At 36.3% G+C, this 16485-nt stretch overlaps 1 protein-coding gene across 2 annotated transcripts in view; it reads left to right on the top strand.

The window, feature by feature from the left end:
• The window catches only part of Bgb (core-binding factor subunit big brother), a 111499-nt gene that overhangs the window by 56177 nt on the left and 38837 nt on the right, over positions 1-16485 (top strand). Inside the window, exons 4-5 of one of the 2 annotated variants that reach the window (XM_081757647.1) lie at positions 12944-13060; positions 14461-14580. In XM_081757647.1, the coding sequence (XP_081613773.1) occupies positions 12944-13060; positions 14461-14580 (237 nt within the window). Of the gene's footprint in view, positions 1-12943; positions 13061-14460; positions 14603-16485 lie in introns of both variants that reach the window. The other variant, XM_081757641.1, reaches the window with a different exon arrangement.

Raw genomic sequence — 16485 nt, 5'->3', positions numbered from 1 at the left:
CATATGTTATAAGCTTTACGGGAGCTTCCTTATGGCTAGCGTCTACGCGTGAGATTAGGGTTCAATTCCCGCTGGAAGCTCATGTACTTCAGATACAACATTAAGCCGTAGGTCCACATCTCATATACCCTCTCTTCTGAAAGGGACGCTAAATTGTAACCCAACCAACTAATAGGCCTTGCGCTTTTTTTCATCATCAAACTATTAGTTCATATTCGGTCTACCAGTTTTGTGCATGGAGTCAGCCATGTAAAATTTGGATGAAATAGTATGTAGACGTCGCATAATATCCGGATATACCCCATTCAGCAGTCACTCTGAATTCTAGGCGTACACTAGAACCAGCTTCTCGTTGAAACTTCAAAAACTGATATCTTGGAACGTCCAATAGAATAACAAAGTTACAGTATTTTGTTATATTACTATGTATTTTGTAGCTGTGAGCATAAATAGAACATTTTTGTTTACTCTTTGACCATATGGTGTGAAGCATTTGGACATCGAAAGCATTCTCATCATCCAACAACAGGGAAGAGTTTATGGATACTGTGTCGTCGTTTCCAATAGATAACAACAGCAGTTTACGAGGCTGGAATCTTTTGGAAGTTTTATGGCCGTTGTAAATGGTAGCAGCACCAGGACCTCATCATAAAGGCAAGCAAGTAAACCAGGCACCTGCGGGGCGGCAAATCTTCTGCCTAGACGCTCCATCACGTCAGCCCAAACGAAGAGAAAAAAATCATGCGAGCTCTTTCTTCTGTGTCAGGAAGTAGTTAGTATGGGATTCTTGGAGAATATTGGACATTTACTAACCTTTTATTCATTACTCTGAAATCGAGTTTCAAAACAAAATCAACACTTGATGGTTCCTGGGGATCATTTGTCACAAATTGATAACCATCACATGTAACATGTTACTGACGTATTTTTTCTTAATCTCGATGTAGGAATTATAAATCTTGATTCACGCATTATCTATAGAGCTTTCTCAAGGACTTTACTTCGTCATTAGGTCGGAGAAATACTGATTGACCGGCCCAAGAAAATATTTGATTAATATACGAGGGTTATGCCGAGAGTTTTTAGATACTCTTTGAAAAATCAATTTATTTACGTAGCATCTTTTAGAATTTTTCAAAATAATCCCCACAGGCATCGACACACTTTTGCATTCTTAAAACCCACGAGTCAAATATGTTAAAAAAATGATTTTTTGGAGTATCAGAAATTTCATTATTATACGCTAAGATAGCCTCTTCATTTGTTTGAAAGTGACGTCCTCGAAACTTTTTCTTGGGTTTGAAGGGGAAAAGGAAAAATCATAGTGCTAAATCTGGAGAATAAGCCGGGTGCGGTAGAATACGGACTCCACTTTCCTTTAGATGATTTCACTGCTGAGTGTGACCGTGCATTGTCGTGATGATGAAGAAAGTAAGACAGTGAAGACTTTCGGTAGGCAGACCTCCAAACTTCAAAGACACTCGGATGCCAACAAGTAATGTACCTCTCTGCTATCACTTTACGACAACCATCTAACTGTATAGTTGCTACATGGCTGGTCTTAGGGGGGAAGGGGATGATGCCACCGGGGCCCACCGTAAGTTTACCCACGCTTCCCACTCATTTAACTTTCGAAGGTGGAATTTCATTTTGAAAACACCATACTGTCGACTGCTGTTTTGTTTCGGGGTCATAGTTGTAAATCTACATATCGACACCTGTAATTATATTATAAACGTCTTTATTTCGCCCCTGCTAAAATCTTTTAACCATATAGCGGCACCACTCTACGCGATCATCTCTCCGCTCAGGCGCAAGCACATGTGGGTCCCAACACTTCGAAAGATCAAAATCATCTTTTATTATGGGCTGCAGTTGATCCAATCTTCAAGGTTGACTGAATTTTCTTGTACGAGTATATGATATGGCGATTCTCTTTCACAAGATTTCTTATTGCTGCGACCTTTTCATCCACAACTGTGATGCTAGGACGTCCAGAGCGAGGCTCATCTGTCAGGCCATCAGCTGCGTTTAAATTTTGTAAAACCAATTAAAAACGGTTGTACGTAAAGGAACAGAGTCCCCGAAATACTTTTCTAAACGATTATGGCACTGCTCTTACGTTAAACCTTACCTGAAATTATAAAATACATTTTGATGTATCAATGCACCAAAATCGCAACGCTTGAGCTCCATTGTTGCCGACTGACAGGCTCAAAACTAACCTACACTTTCAGCCCTCTAAATTTCCAACAAACAAATCTGCAGCCTTGTAGTTATATATCTTTCACCACTAGAGGGCATATGCATGATATGCTTTTAAACGTGGTAGGGTACAGCTACGCTATTTGAATTTTAGTATATAGACTATCTAAAAACTTTTGCCATGCCCCTCTAAGTTTAATTACTCTGTTTTTGTGCTCATAGTAGGGTAGGTTTCCATAATAGTACGCACTTAGTGTTAGAAGTCATATTACAGGAACTAAAACAAAGAAAAACACAAAACAACCACATTTACTTCTTAAGTAGTATCTTTACTTTCGCGTATAATAATAATAAAAAAATAAGAATGTAAACACAACATAAGATATATACTTCTTTCTTTAAATGGATACAAAATAGTACACTTAAGGGACAGGTCTTAGAGTACGCAACGCGTCCTCAAAGAGTATGCACTTGAAAGTGTCTATGAAGATAAAAGAAACAAAACATTTGTCACACTGAATAAGCTTCATGCCACCATTGCTCGCAACCTCCACATTTAATCCAGTTTTCTGTAATTGGGTCCTCGTAGAATTCGTGGCATCCAGGGCAGATGCCATCTTAAAGGTCTTTGGATGTGGAAGGTACAGCAGCATCAAATTTTTGATTCTTTGCTTTTGGATGCTGCACACACCTCTGCTTTATATGGTGATGATGTCATTACTTCGGATTTCTTTCCACGTCTATTGCGCTTCAACTCATGCTACGCTTTGGGCAGGAGAAACAAATCCGAGGGAGATACTCATATATTATATTCTGACTGTTCGTTGGTACCATTGTCACTTCGGCAGTCTGTACTTTTAGCCACTGCACTTTCATAGGAACTTCTCGGAACATTGATTAGTTTCCTCCAGATGTATTGCTCTCCTGTAAATAAATAAAATCAAAACAACTATTGTTACAAAATTTATCTTTTTGTATATGCATTTATGCCCATAGGATACTGTAATTCCATTTTATTTGTGATTCAAAATATGTAAATTCTTATAATTTTACAGAAAATTATTGAAAAATTGTGATCTTAGACATCTTGAAATAAATATAATAGATTCAAGGAATTTTATTACATAGAAACTACTGTGTCCCTAAAGAGTACGCACGTGAACTCTTTGGGTACTACTCTTTGAGGACAACCCCACTTTTAATGTTCGGTCACCAAATGGCAGAAGCAATCAGACTAGACATCTGAAATGTCTTTGTTTTCTCGAGACGTGAAAATATATTTACTATAAAAGTCATTATCTTCCAATCATAGCGTTATTGGCCAGATATTATATCCTACATGTGTAATATTATAGTGAAGTGATATGAAAGTACTTAACCTGCTATTTACTCAGTTCTTGTCAGCTGCTTATTATTTCTTTTGTGTGCATACACAACCTTCCGTGCTGCTGCTTGCTAAAGTCTAGACGTTACCATCCCACAATGCTGGCAACTTGAGAAATTGGCATTGCGTTTTCTTTAAAGACCGCGTACTGTTATAGGGACCTACCCTATCCCTAGTCATAATTCTCAGTCTATTCCTTTGTTTCAAGTTCCAAAGCAATTTGAGTAATGTTATCAGTAATACTATCCAATACATTAACTAAATTACATTAACGAATCCCGCTCAATTCATAAGTGTAATACTATGTTCATTCATAATTCATTTCTGGTCATCATTTGTTTCTCATTGTCTCCTTTAGCTTAAAGAGCATAAACATCATTATGAGACATGAAGCAAAAATACAGTTGAAAAGAAAAATGGTGACCATCCATTTTTCTTTGAAAACCCATGAATGGTTATTCTTGTGCAATCAAATGTGAATTTTCTTTACCCCATCGAAAGTTCTCTTTTAAACTAAAATAATAACGTTTCTTGACCTTTCAAAAAAGTATAGATGGATAGGCAAGAGATGTAAATCTATACCATTTTCTTTCTGAACTCTGCTTGTCTACGAAAAGTCAGGGAGATTTTTCTATAATATTAAAATTTCGGGTTCATTATTCAAAAATTCTCAATGTAAGGATTTGTTTTAAGTTGGAAGTGTGAAATTCAGCATGCATATACACTACACTCTTCATTAAAAATGAACGAGTATTTGTTGTAAAATTTCTCAAAATTCGCTTCTAAGGAGGGAAAAGAAAGCAATTTCCATAACTTACACTTAGCGTCTGATAAAGCCAATAGATGTTTACGTTCAGTTAGTTAGCGAAACTCTCACAGATTTATTATTTTTAAATATACTGTACGTTCTTTTGCTCAGCAATTTGTATTATTAGTGTAAGTTATTTAAGATAGCAAAGCTAGTGTGAACCAGTTAGAAATTTCCACAATTTTTAAATTCCCAGTTTCTTATGTGCATCAAACCTTATTATTTTAGTGCGAAGAACGGGCAGTTCCATTAGTTAGGTACAGGCCTAAATCTGTTAAAACAAATAAAGGTGATTATCACTTTATATGCTATCTTATTTCTCACCATCGTGAATGGCCTGCTTTATAAACCTGCTGCAGATGCACCCGATACCGCGTCCAATATTATTTAAACCTCGTTGAGTCGATCTAAGATTTATTAACAGATACAAGAAATACGATGTTGATTTGCACTGCATTTGTTGTATGTTGCTCCTCAGTGTGACCCAGTACCACACACACATCACGAAGATGACTTTTAAAATAGACGAGTTCAACTGAAACAACTAAGCGTGCATTGTCGCTGACTTATGAAAAGGCACAAAAAGGGTTGTAGTAATGCCGTCCAACACGAAAGCGGCGGACCTTGCTTTTGTTGTAGCGTTTGATTCTCCCGGGGGCATTTTATCGCCAGCTGTCTACTAGCAACAGTTTTGTTGAATAAAACACGTAATTCTTTCAGATAATTTCTCCATGCTTCGCGTTTCGTTATGAGAAAACTGGTTATTTGCCCGTTTTTTTCTTTCTTTCACAATAATAATAAAAATCACGATTCTTTGGGGGAAAATTTTTGCTCCCAAACGCTCACAGTTTATAGCCATTTTCTGGAAATGAGCTGCTGATAAGAGAATTAAATCATACGCTTAGAAGAAAAATACGTACACTAGTAGGGTGCGAAAGGGGTGTAGAAACAGTAAATAAAGGAGTAATGCGAAGATAAAAAAAAATCTTCACGCCGATTTAGTAGTGTTGTAGGGACACATTGTTCAAAGTAATGGCCCCCCGCTCAGGTGCCATGGAGACGAAAATGCAATTACAATTGAGAAATAGCGCGAAGCAAAAACGATCTAAAAAAAAAAAAAAAAAAAAAAAAACGAGACGAAAAGAAATGTTAAAAAGTTGATTGTGAAGTGAAGTTGCTCATCCCCCGCTGTGATGCCATCTATTACCAATTAAACGGGGCGTGTCGCGCGGCCCTGCAGGCAGCATATGTCCAATTTAATGAATCACACTAGCGGGGGGTGACCCCGACGTTCTAAACATGTTGCCCTTTCAACTTTTCAGTGACCCTTTCTTTGTCAATGTTCACATGTTGAATTAGCGTCCCTCTTCCTCTGATGGATGGAAAGAGGAACAAAAGCATGTGCGATTCCTTTGCTATCTTATTTTTTTTTTCTTTTAACTGATTCCCAAGATTCAACTCACAAGGGAACAAAATGAAATTTCCCCTTCCCCCTTCCTTTCAAATTGAATTTGAGGATCTTGTTTATGCGAAGAACTTCATATGAAAAGGATTGTTATATATCATAGGAAAGATACCGTTTTCTTAAATATATATATATATATATATATATATATATATATATATATATATATATATATATATATATATATATGTATTTTGAACATTGGCGGCTCGTAAGAGAAGTCACATCGATAAAAATTACAATTTTTATCCTAACAAGCTGAGGGAAAAAACCTACATAAGCGAACCACAGTAAAGTGTCGAAATTTCAGAACTATCCTTTCGGGAATCGAACCCGGGATGCTCTGCTTCAAACGCACGCGCGTTAACTTCTAAACTAGCGGTCAATGGGCATACTTAGTAGCTACGCTTATGTTAACGAAACTTAATAGTCCGTGCTCACCAAGATCTTTCCGTGGAAAGACAAACTTGAATTACAAATCACCAGACTTAGTTTATTATCATTATATTATTATTATTATTATTATTATTATTATTATTATTATTATTATTATTATTATTATTATTATTATTATTATTATTATTATTATTATTATTATGGGAGCAAGGGCAGTCTTGTTCAAAACATCCTTGCCACCCAGTTGCTTTTGGAAAGCTCTCTACTTTTAATTAGAGATTAATAAATTTTAATCTTTTTTTTTTTTTTTTTTTTTTGGCTGCCGTAAGACAATTGTTTCAAGCTACAAATTAAATTGCCCCACATGTGATTGTGAGAACAAGGTATTTTAATAGATAAGGATGGATTGTGATTTTTTTTATAACAAGACTGTACATAGTTGTTAAATTTGAAAGTGTTTATAATTCCAGGAGTGAAATATTGATTTCCAATCAGTTGTTTATTTTAGTTTCAACATCCCTTTTCACAACTAAGGCTACTCCATCTGCACATGTGATGGTTTCAACGTATGCTTATAGTCGACAACTTTGGGAATTCGTATTGCAAAATTATAGTTGATAAAATACGTTGGTCAAATATATATTCGCCTTTCAAATGGCGTTCATATGTATGTTGATGTGAATTAGCTTAAATATAAATTGGCCAGCCAACAATTTGTCAACATTTAACCAATAGTTTTGACCTCACATTGCCAATCACAATATTAATTCTTTCCTTGGGGTTACGTTGGCAAATCCTCGGCAAAGTGGCCAACTACAACGTAGAGCTACAGTTGGCAGTTGGCTAGCTCGCTATTTCCCGCTGTTGAGCCTACTGTATGTTCTGTTAGAGTATAGGAGAAATAAACCTTCAGTTTAATATGAGATTTAAGGTTTCTGAGCTTACATGAGAAATTCGAAGTAAATGCTACCCCTCTCGCCAGAAGAGAGACCCTTCAATTATTTCGTTTCGTAGGGTTTAGCAGGTAGTTGCTAGCTGTTACGTATATATAAGGGAATTGTTTGGAGTAAATCAACTATTCTGAATATCTATCCTTGTCTTCTATGCCGTTTACACACCTTTCATTACAATGTAGCTATAAACTAAAAACAACGACCTCCCCCCCCCCGTTTAAAAATACTAACGTTTAAGTTATTACAGCTGCGTTTACAGCTCATTATTTAACAGTACAAATAGGCGTGAGTCAAAGGTGTTAACGAAAGGTGAAGAAAAAACGAAACATTCTTAAGACATTTAAATTAGGTTGACAAATGAGAAAACTGGTTCCATCTTCTCTCGAGAAGGTCTTACTTGAAAAAAAAAAAAAAAAGTAATGACTTATCTCAGTTGCTCTTTTTTCTTGGTCTTAATACCTTTTTTCCTTTCTTTGATGCAGAGTTTTTAGAGCTGAATCCCTTTGTTCTTGTACGTAAAGACATCATTTAACCTGGAGGTAGGTTGCTATGCATGGCAGTAGCGCCACTAATTTGTCTCAACGTGCGTTGAAATCTTGTTAAATATATGAATGTGTGCACAAGACAAAGATTAAAGATTGTTTCTTTGTTGCATGTTTTAGAATGAAAGGAATAAGAAAGAAAGGAAGAAAGAAAATGAGATACATGAAAGAAAACAAAAGAAAAGCAGTGATAAATGACATCTAAAATCGTGAGAACTGCGAACGTGACTTCTAGATCAGAAGGGGGAAGCTTTGAGCCTTCTCGCACACCTTTTATTCCTATGTCTTCTCAATTTTAATGTAACATCTAGCTTTTGTTTTATTCCATTGGTCTGGGTCATGTTTGCAGCTCGTATCATTTCTGTTAATACCCTTTTTGCTTGGACCATATGAATGAACTAGGGTTCTTTTCTTTAACGAAAAAAAAAAAAAAGGCAAGTCAGGTTAACTGACGGGGTTAAAAGTCATGTTATGTTTGTCTTCCGGCTGTTTAACATTGCAATGAAGCTTATTACATGCAAGATGACATAGCTACTGTCGTGTCAGCTGTCCGTTAAGCCTTATTAAGTACAAAAATACAGATTATGATTATCTTTCCGGTGGAACACCTGAGGTCTCGCATGCATAATAGATCTATGTGTTCATTTTTTCTTTACATTTAGTCCTTACTATACCTTCGAAGGTAATTGTGTATTACTACACGTTGATTCCGAAGTAGTGTCCTTCAGGGCCGACTGGCTAAGTGCATGATCCCTTAAAGATTTGGAATTAGTTTTCTGGGCTTTCGGCATCTATAGTCATGCTAACCCGTCACATATGAGGGATGACGTCGTTCGGCGATCACAATATCCAGGAAATTAGAGGGGAAGAAAGAAAGCAGCCTAGAACCATATGTTAGGTAGGTTATCATCTCAGGATTTGCCTAGTGTGAATGAGGAAAACCTCCCTCAAAATGGCTTGCCTGAAAAAGTTTTTAATTTTTTCGAAGGACTGGGAATCGAACCCGAGACTACGCTACGTAAGGCTACAGCATGATCTCTTGTTTGATTCTCGACTAAGCTGCGTGTCTCGGACAAAAAACTGAGTAGTTGTAGTTTAAATTGTATTTTAAGCAGTAGATCTGAGTTATATAGCCTCGGTGATGAAAAGAAATGTTAACTTCTAACTAATCAATTAATCATCGCAATATAACCCAATAGCGAGACTGTTAGGGAAGAACTTTACTTCCTCTCTATACCTGTAAATAATGCTTTCCACTGATTGCCCCAACTCCATACGCGTATAATCTTTCAAATCCTAAATTAATAATGTGGTTAGGTTCCTAAATTTTACTTCGCCTTCTCCCTAAAGTTTGTGCTAGCTACAGGATTGTTCCAACGTATTTAACCAAGATAAATAAAAAAGTAATTAAAACCTGTTTCAGTTTCTGCTGTCGAGAAAAGAAAACCAGCCAAATTCATGAGACGTCAACGAGTTTAACGTCTCATGTTTGTGCTCCGAGGCTAGGAGAGATGGTGATGATGATGATGAACTAAATAGTGGAACGAAGAAACAGTGGGCTTGTCTATCACAAAACTGACTTAGCGAGGGCAGGGATCAAACCAGGGACCCTACGCACTGGTAAAAATCATTTTGCAAAGTAGGTATGCAACCTCAAAATATATTCTCCTCAAGTCATTCCTATGTCAGTTACATATAACTTACAAGCAGCCCTCTTATTGGTCATTATCAGTAAAAGTTTTAAAAGCAATTAGATAATACATTCAGAGCCAAGTCAACAAAACATATGCACGTCTTGGATGTGATTGGTAATTGAGGAGATATGAATGCATCAGTGATGCAATGTAAAATGAATTGAGTTAGGTTCTTTGGTTATTAGTTAGGTTAATGAGTGAGGTTTTTATTACTGTTAAAATTGTTCGAATATCTATTAGTCAAATAATGGTACAATTACTTGTATAGTTCGAATGTCCGAATAAGAGATTCTTGGAATTCTATTAGCATTAGTATATTGTTACTTATACATTTGAAAGAGGGGAATCTTAACGTTTCTTCAGTAGGTATAGAAAACGAAATGCCAATTGATTGTGAAAATGATCTACAATACAACACGCAGGGTCCCGTGAAAAAAAAAAAAAGGATCACTTACTTATACTTCATCCTGAAAAATGCATTCACTTTTCACTTGGATGCTGATTTTAAATAACTGCTGGCAACAATATTTTCTCTGCCTTTCACGTTATGTAAATCTTTGATACTGTTGTTATGAAAGCTTTTCACACATTAAGCGATGGGGAAATTAAGATGTATGTTGTCCTAAAACTGTTGACGTCAAGGGTCTCTTAACGCTGAGTATTTGTACATAATAACCAAATGGGATTCCAGAGACATGTGCATTGTCAGACAACGATTTTTCAAAATCCCAAACTGCGAATGGAGTAATAGTTTGGGCATATGGCAAGTGACTGACCATGGGGGTCATGACAACTCTTGGTAATTGATAGCTCAACTGCTCTATCGTTTTTCAAGTGGGCTTGCTTGCATTCACAGAAAAGCCAGAGAAACTTGAGGATATTTTGGCAATGTTTCCCCAACAGTGAACGGTCGAGGGCTTTTCAGGTACAAACTCCTCTTGTGAGTGGGCGAGAACTTTGAAAAGAAAATTCCCTTCCTTATTCCTCCCCTTTAAAACCCTATTTCCCCTCTTCCAAGTGTTGGGAGAGGAAAGAGCTACAATCCAGTTAGGGCAGAAGGAAGGGGCGAATAGGACCCCCTGGCAGGTTAGTGTTGAATAGCCCAAGGCAGTCACGGTTCCTGTTGATCCCTACCGCGTTGCACAAAGGTCCCTCCATCTATCAAAAGTTGAACACAGCTCAACACCCTGGCAGCTTCTGTAGCGAAGTCAAACTCTTCTTTTCCTTTGCTCTGCTCTACTATAAATCACTATTATCCTGTGCTGCAAGGGAACAACTTTCAAGAGAAAGTAATTGTAAAACATTACGACTAAATGTTTGTACAGCACGGTTCTTTTTAATATTTCGAAATGACAACGTCCTCCTACCCCCTTCCCCATAGAAATTAATTAGCGTGGGTAAAAACTGCTCTGGATTTTAAGGTGGTACAATAAATAGAAGCACCCAAAGCATGAGGTGTTTACATAAATTTGCAATTACGGGACGGTGTTTATTTCTAGTATCGGAAACCCAAAGAACGGATCCTGCGTTTATAATTATATTTTAGGATTCGCCCTTTGTTGTCTGTGATCCTGAAATTTTACGGTAAGATTGAAGTACGTCTCAAGTCCAAGTTGGGAACTTTTTGAATTTATTCCAGTTAAAATAAGAATAAAATGAAAGTGTGAGAATATCAATTAATATATGGATCGCTTGGATGCCGAGTGACGTATTGAAAAATGGACTAATGCCTTCATTCACTTCCGTACATTACACTTAAAAAAAAAAATGTGTAAAAGGTAAATTATAAGAAGATAAACTATTTTTGTTTATTGTTCATTTATTGTTTTGGTTGCTAACATAACACAGATATGAATTTTCCATGAAATGTTGAACTTCAAATTTCTCTCCGGCATTCAGGGAAGATATAAGTTGTTTACCCCCCCCCCTCTCTGTCTCTGTCCTTCTGAAATACTTAAGTTGATACTGAACGAAATTATTATTTTAAGCATTGCTCATGTTGTGATATAAGTCCTTGGTTTCTAGGTAGTTCCATATTAAAGAGATCGATGAGAGAATCAGTTCTTAGTAGGTGAATTAGTTATTGTATAGCATCTATTCTTAGGTTTAGGAAAATCACTTTTCTACTCAATCATATTATTTTATTCAGCTCAACGTTTCTCTATCTTGCCCTTCCTCTTTTAATTCCCCATATTTTCTTCTATTTCTCAAATTATCGATCAGTTATGTTCTTCTTTCTACCCTTCGCTTTCCTTCCGTTTTTTCCCTTTATGGTGGTATGAAGACGACAATTTTTTCGCAAGATATGTCCAATCCAATTAGTATTCCTACGAAGGATGCTGGTTGAAAGCATCATCTTCTCTCTTACTCGTTTTAAAACAACTTCATTTGTTACTCGTTCCGTCTTTTTTATTCTTCATCTTCCTCCAACAACACATCTTAAAGCTCTCTAAATATTTTTTCCCTCTAACTTCCGTAATGTCCAAGTCTCTGAACGATACAGTTCGATACTCCATATAGGGCTATAGTATTTGACCAGTTCTTCCTTAGCCCGATATTAAGCTTGCTACTTTAGAGTGATCTTTTGTTCTTGAATGCGTCTTTGACCACGGTAATTCCTAACTTTATCTCTTTGATGCATTAAGCATTTCTCGTCAAAATAGGTTACTTCCCAAATATTTGAACCACTCTACCTCTTTAAATTCTCTTTGTTCTACTCTGACTCGTAAGGGCGCGTTCCGACGAGATACTCTCATGACTTTCGATTTTTCAACATTGATTTTATTCCATATTATTTCCCAGGTCAACTATGTTGTTAATCATTTTCTGTAAGCCTTCTCTGGTTCTATGTAATAACTGTAGCATCTGCATACTTGTCCTTGTTACTGGTCTCCTCTTTGAAATCTGCAATTCCTATTAATGTTTCTTTCATTAAACATTCACTGTAAATGTTGAATAATTGGGATCTGGGATGAGATACTACATTCTTGTCTGACTCCTCTTAAAATCTTCACACTATTGATTTATCCTTGACTCAAGTGCAATTTTACTCGTTGACTTAGGTATAGGTTGCAAATGAGTCGTCGGTCTCTCCAGTTGACCCCGGATATTTAAAGCATTTTCAGTGGTTTGCTCCAATTGACCCGATCGAAAGCTTCTTGCCAGTTGTTGAAGTAGAAACTCAATTCGTCAGTTACGTCAAGAGCTCGATCTACATAATTCTCATCAACCTAGTAGTATTTCTGGTGCCTTTTCGTTTCCAGAATCCAAATTGGTCCAATATATATCTTCTATCTTACTTACCAACCATCTGTTCAGTATGCACGCAATAAACTTTCCAGTGTGAGAGATAAAGCTAATGATTCTGTAATCTTTGCACTTCTTATATCATACTATATGATAATAAGGTTGTGGAATTCTTATATAGTATTTAAATGTACTTTCCTCACATTAAGTAATGTAAATTAAAATCCTTGGTACGTTATTTTCTTTGCAGGTTCATTTGAAGTCACATTTCATAATGAACGGCGTATGTGTTCGGTGGCGAGGCTGGATCGATCTGGAAAGACTAGACGGCGTTGGTTGTTTGGAATACGACGAGGACAAAGCACAGGTAAGCATATGTACTCATCTCAAATACTATATAGCAGGGTTTTGCAACTTATGGTACTAGTACCAATAGTGATACGTCAATCACTGTTGGTAGTACGTACTACTTAAAGCAGCAGTGGCGTACTTACGATTTTGTTTCGGGGAGGGCTTTACTAACTTTCGGGGGGGGGGGGGCTTTGCCTGAAAATGTGAAAATTCTGCAAGATATTTCATATACTTTACTATAGTAAGTAAGATTTCGGGGGCTTAAGCCCGGAAGCCCCCCCCCCTAAATACGCCACTGTAACGCACTATTAATAATTAGTATGCTTTGGTAATACGCCAGTGAAAAAAGGTTGAGAACTCTTGTTGTATAACATATTACGATAGATTACAGTTATGTGAATAAATGAAGTAGGGTATAAATTGAACGCTTAAGAAGAGGTTTGAAACTATTTGTAAAGATAGACCTATCACATTGTTGCAGTCTTTATTAAAAAGAATGAAAGACAAACAGTTTTAAGCAGTTGACAACTCTACAATCTAATAAATAAGTAAAAAGTTTCCAAAATGTCTCTCAACGTTAACAAAAACTCATTTAAAATATCCCAGTTTATTTAACTAATTTAAAAATTTTACAATCTAAAAGCTATCAGTGATTTCAAAATGTTTGTCATATACTGAGAAAACAGAAGTTTTCTTAACCATTTGGAAATTGTTGTCCTAAACCATCAGTGTTTCCAAATGTTTCTCATTGTTAAGAAAGAAAATCATTTTTTTTTAATCACTGGAAAATTCGAAATCTGAGAGTTGTAAGTTTTCTAAACATTTATCATTGCTTAACAGTACGCCACCAAATCGTATGACTTCACAATTAACTTCACAATATACGGACTTGTTAAAAAGATAAACTGGCCCCCTTTCTCTCTTTGAAAAATCCTGCACTCTTACGCACAGTCGAAATTAAATCAAAGAAGTATAGATTTTGATTGATCTTCTAATTCTTCATATTCTTTGTTAGGGGGGCCTCCGAGCAGTTGCGCAAACTATTTCTGAGAACGAGATCTATATTTAAATCCAAAATAGAATTTCCAACGCGTGGTTGTTAGAATATAACCTTCTAAATGACGATGGGTGGCCAAGAGTTTTTGAACAAGGCTGTAGTTAACAATCATGGTAGAACTCTTAACAATGAGTAATTTCTTGAAAACATTTGTAATGTTTTCGAAGTAGCATTTCAATCATAATTTCTATGTCAACTTCAACTACATGAGGGAGAACTTTGGATGGATTTCCTTTTCAATTTTTTTTTTTTTTTTTTTTTTATATATATATGGTGCCTACAATGAATCTTAATCTTTTATTTATCGTCCTAAAAATTTTATTATCACCCTAAAAATATCTGATATGTTTCTATTTCAGATAGAGGATTCAATCCTTCGAGACCAAATCGAACGTTATAACCAGAGGTTGCGTGAATTCGAAGAACGACAAAAAGCGTATCGAGGCCAGCAGGAGAGGCCCACAGACCCAGACCTCGAGGTGAGGCAGTGCATGGCACGTGGTAAATCATTTTATTACTTCTTTTCGTACTTATAAACGGGAATTATCTCCATACTGCTATTAATTCCACAGAAAATACAAAATTATATATAACATATCTAATAGCAAAGATATTATTTTAAAAACATGTTAAGATTTTGTATAGTAATTCGTTCGTTCATTTAGTTTTATGGTCGTGTCGCTTAGACTGACGGAGAGTAGGTTCCCATCAGGAATCGAACCCAGGGTGGAATTATGTTAACTGTTGAGTTACGTGGATCCCATACTTTTTTTGTCATTCAGTTATAACACAAATGTGGCACTACTGGTTGTATGGATGATAAATCTTGAGTTTCCTAGATTAAGTATTTTGGTTCTAATTTCTCAGAATTCGTGTCGCCTATTTTCCTTTTATGTATTACGGTATAATGTGATAATTTTATCTTCAACACTCGTATATATTCCCCAAACTCGTATGTATGTGTATGTCGTTCTGGTACTGGCATGTCGAAATGCGAAGTGAGCGTAAAGTCTACAGGGTGGCCACAAAGTCCAGTTATCTCTTGATAAATGCTGATGTAAGTTTTTCCGTTACCCCTTGATAAATACTAATGCAAATATCTTACGGAAGCCTTTCCTGGGCGTTGAATTGGTCGTGGTAGTTCGGATCTGCCCGCACCACTTGCCTCGCCAGCACGAAATCCAGACCTCACCACCTGTGATAATGCGTTAGTGGGGTTCATTAAAGGGTATCGTTGCACAAAACTGTTACGATATTACCTGACCAAGATATTAGTGCAGTTTTGGGGGGCTGCGCTGCTGTTGTGTTTACATCTGTTTCTAGGCAAGCGCTGTGGGACAGGGGAGCGGACAGTGTCACTCTGCAGTGTATCCAACGACTTTTAAAAATTGCACTTTAGATGTTAGCCTATATGTAGCCTAATCTGCTTGTGCTTAATAAAGAACGCCATAAGTTATATAGTTGTTATTGAATGCAGGAATGGTTGACCATTTCTACAGTAATGCAGATGTATTGTGTATAATTACATATGCATGAAAATTAGTAGTTTTAGAACCACACAGCACAATTGACAATTCAGTGAGTTTCTACCATGTATTAAGTAGATTGTATAAAAAATTGATTACGCCTTATTTGATTTCATTATAAAACAGGAGCAACCTGTAAAACGCAGGAATGACGATGTCAATGACAAGAAGATTCATGTAGAGTTGATAGCTTAGAGACTTGCGCAATACCTTGTAACTATAAGTTTAAATCAAGTTAAGGTTAAGGCTCACGATGCTTGTGCTTGTTTTAAGTGTATTTTTATCAATTGACAAATAAATTATTTTCTCGAGTTTTGACCAGAGAAGAATTCCAATATGTTTCCACTCGAGAACGGTGAAAGTCCTTTCCCTTGGTCTATTGGCTAGCGCATTTGCTTTTGATATTCATGGTTCTGGGTTCGATTCCTAGTGAAAGCCCAAATATTAATTTTATAATCCTGCACTTTCATTATTATCGAAATCCAGCCCTTCGGTAAATTTGTAATAGAAGTATTGATAAAACATCAGCGTATGGGTAGTGTAAGTATCATTGCTTCAGCACATAATAAACTCACAACTTTTATTTATGAGGACAGAAATTCCCCTTAAACTTCCTCTGAATTTCTCTCAAATTCAAGCTCTCAGGCGACAAAGAATTAACTCTACTAGTTGCTTTCACACACAATATAACTTTGAAACTTGGGAGCCTAGTGTTATTTTTGTGTCTGTAATACATAATCATTTGTCGATTGACTTCAGATAACTGAGTTTTAGGATTAGGATTAGGATTAAGATTAAAACTGGAATATTAAAAAAAGAAAAGAAAAGAAAAGAAAGAAAGAAAAAGGAGAACATAGT

This window comes from Thermobia domestica, chromosome 1 (genome assembly GCF_964235325.1).
Source record: "Thermobia domestica chromosome 1, izTheDome1.hap1.1, whole genome shotgun sequence".
NCBI classification, from domain to species: Eukaryota; Metazoa; Arthropoda; class Insecta; order Zygentoma; family Lepismatidae; genus Thermobia; species Thermobia domestica.
This window is presented reverse-complemented; position numbering and strand designations above follow the sequence as displayed.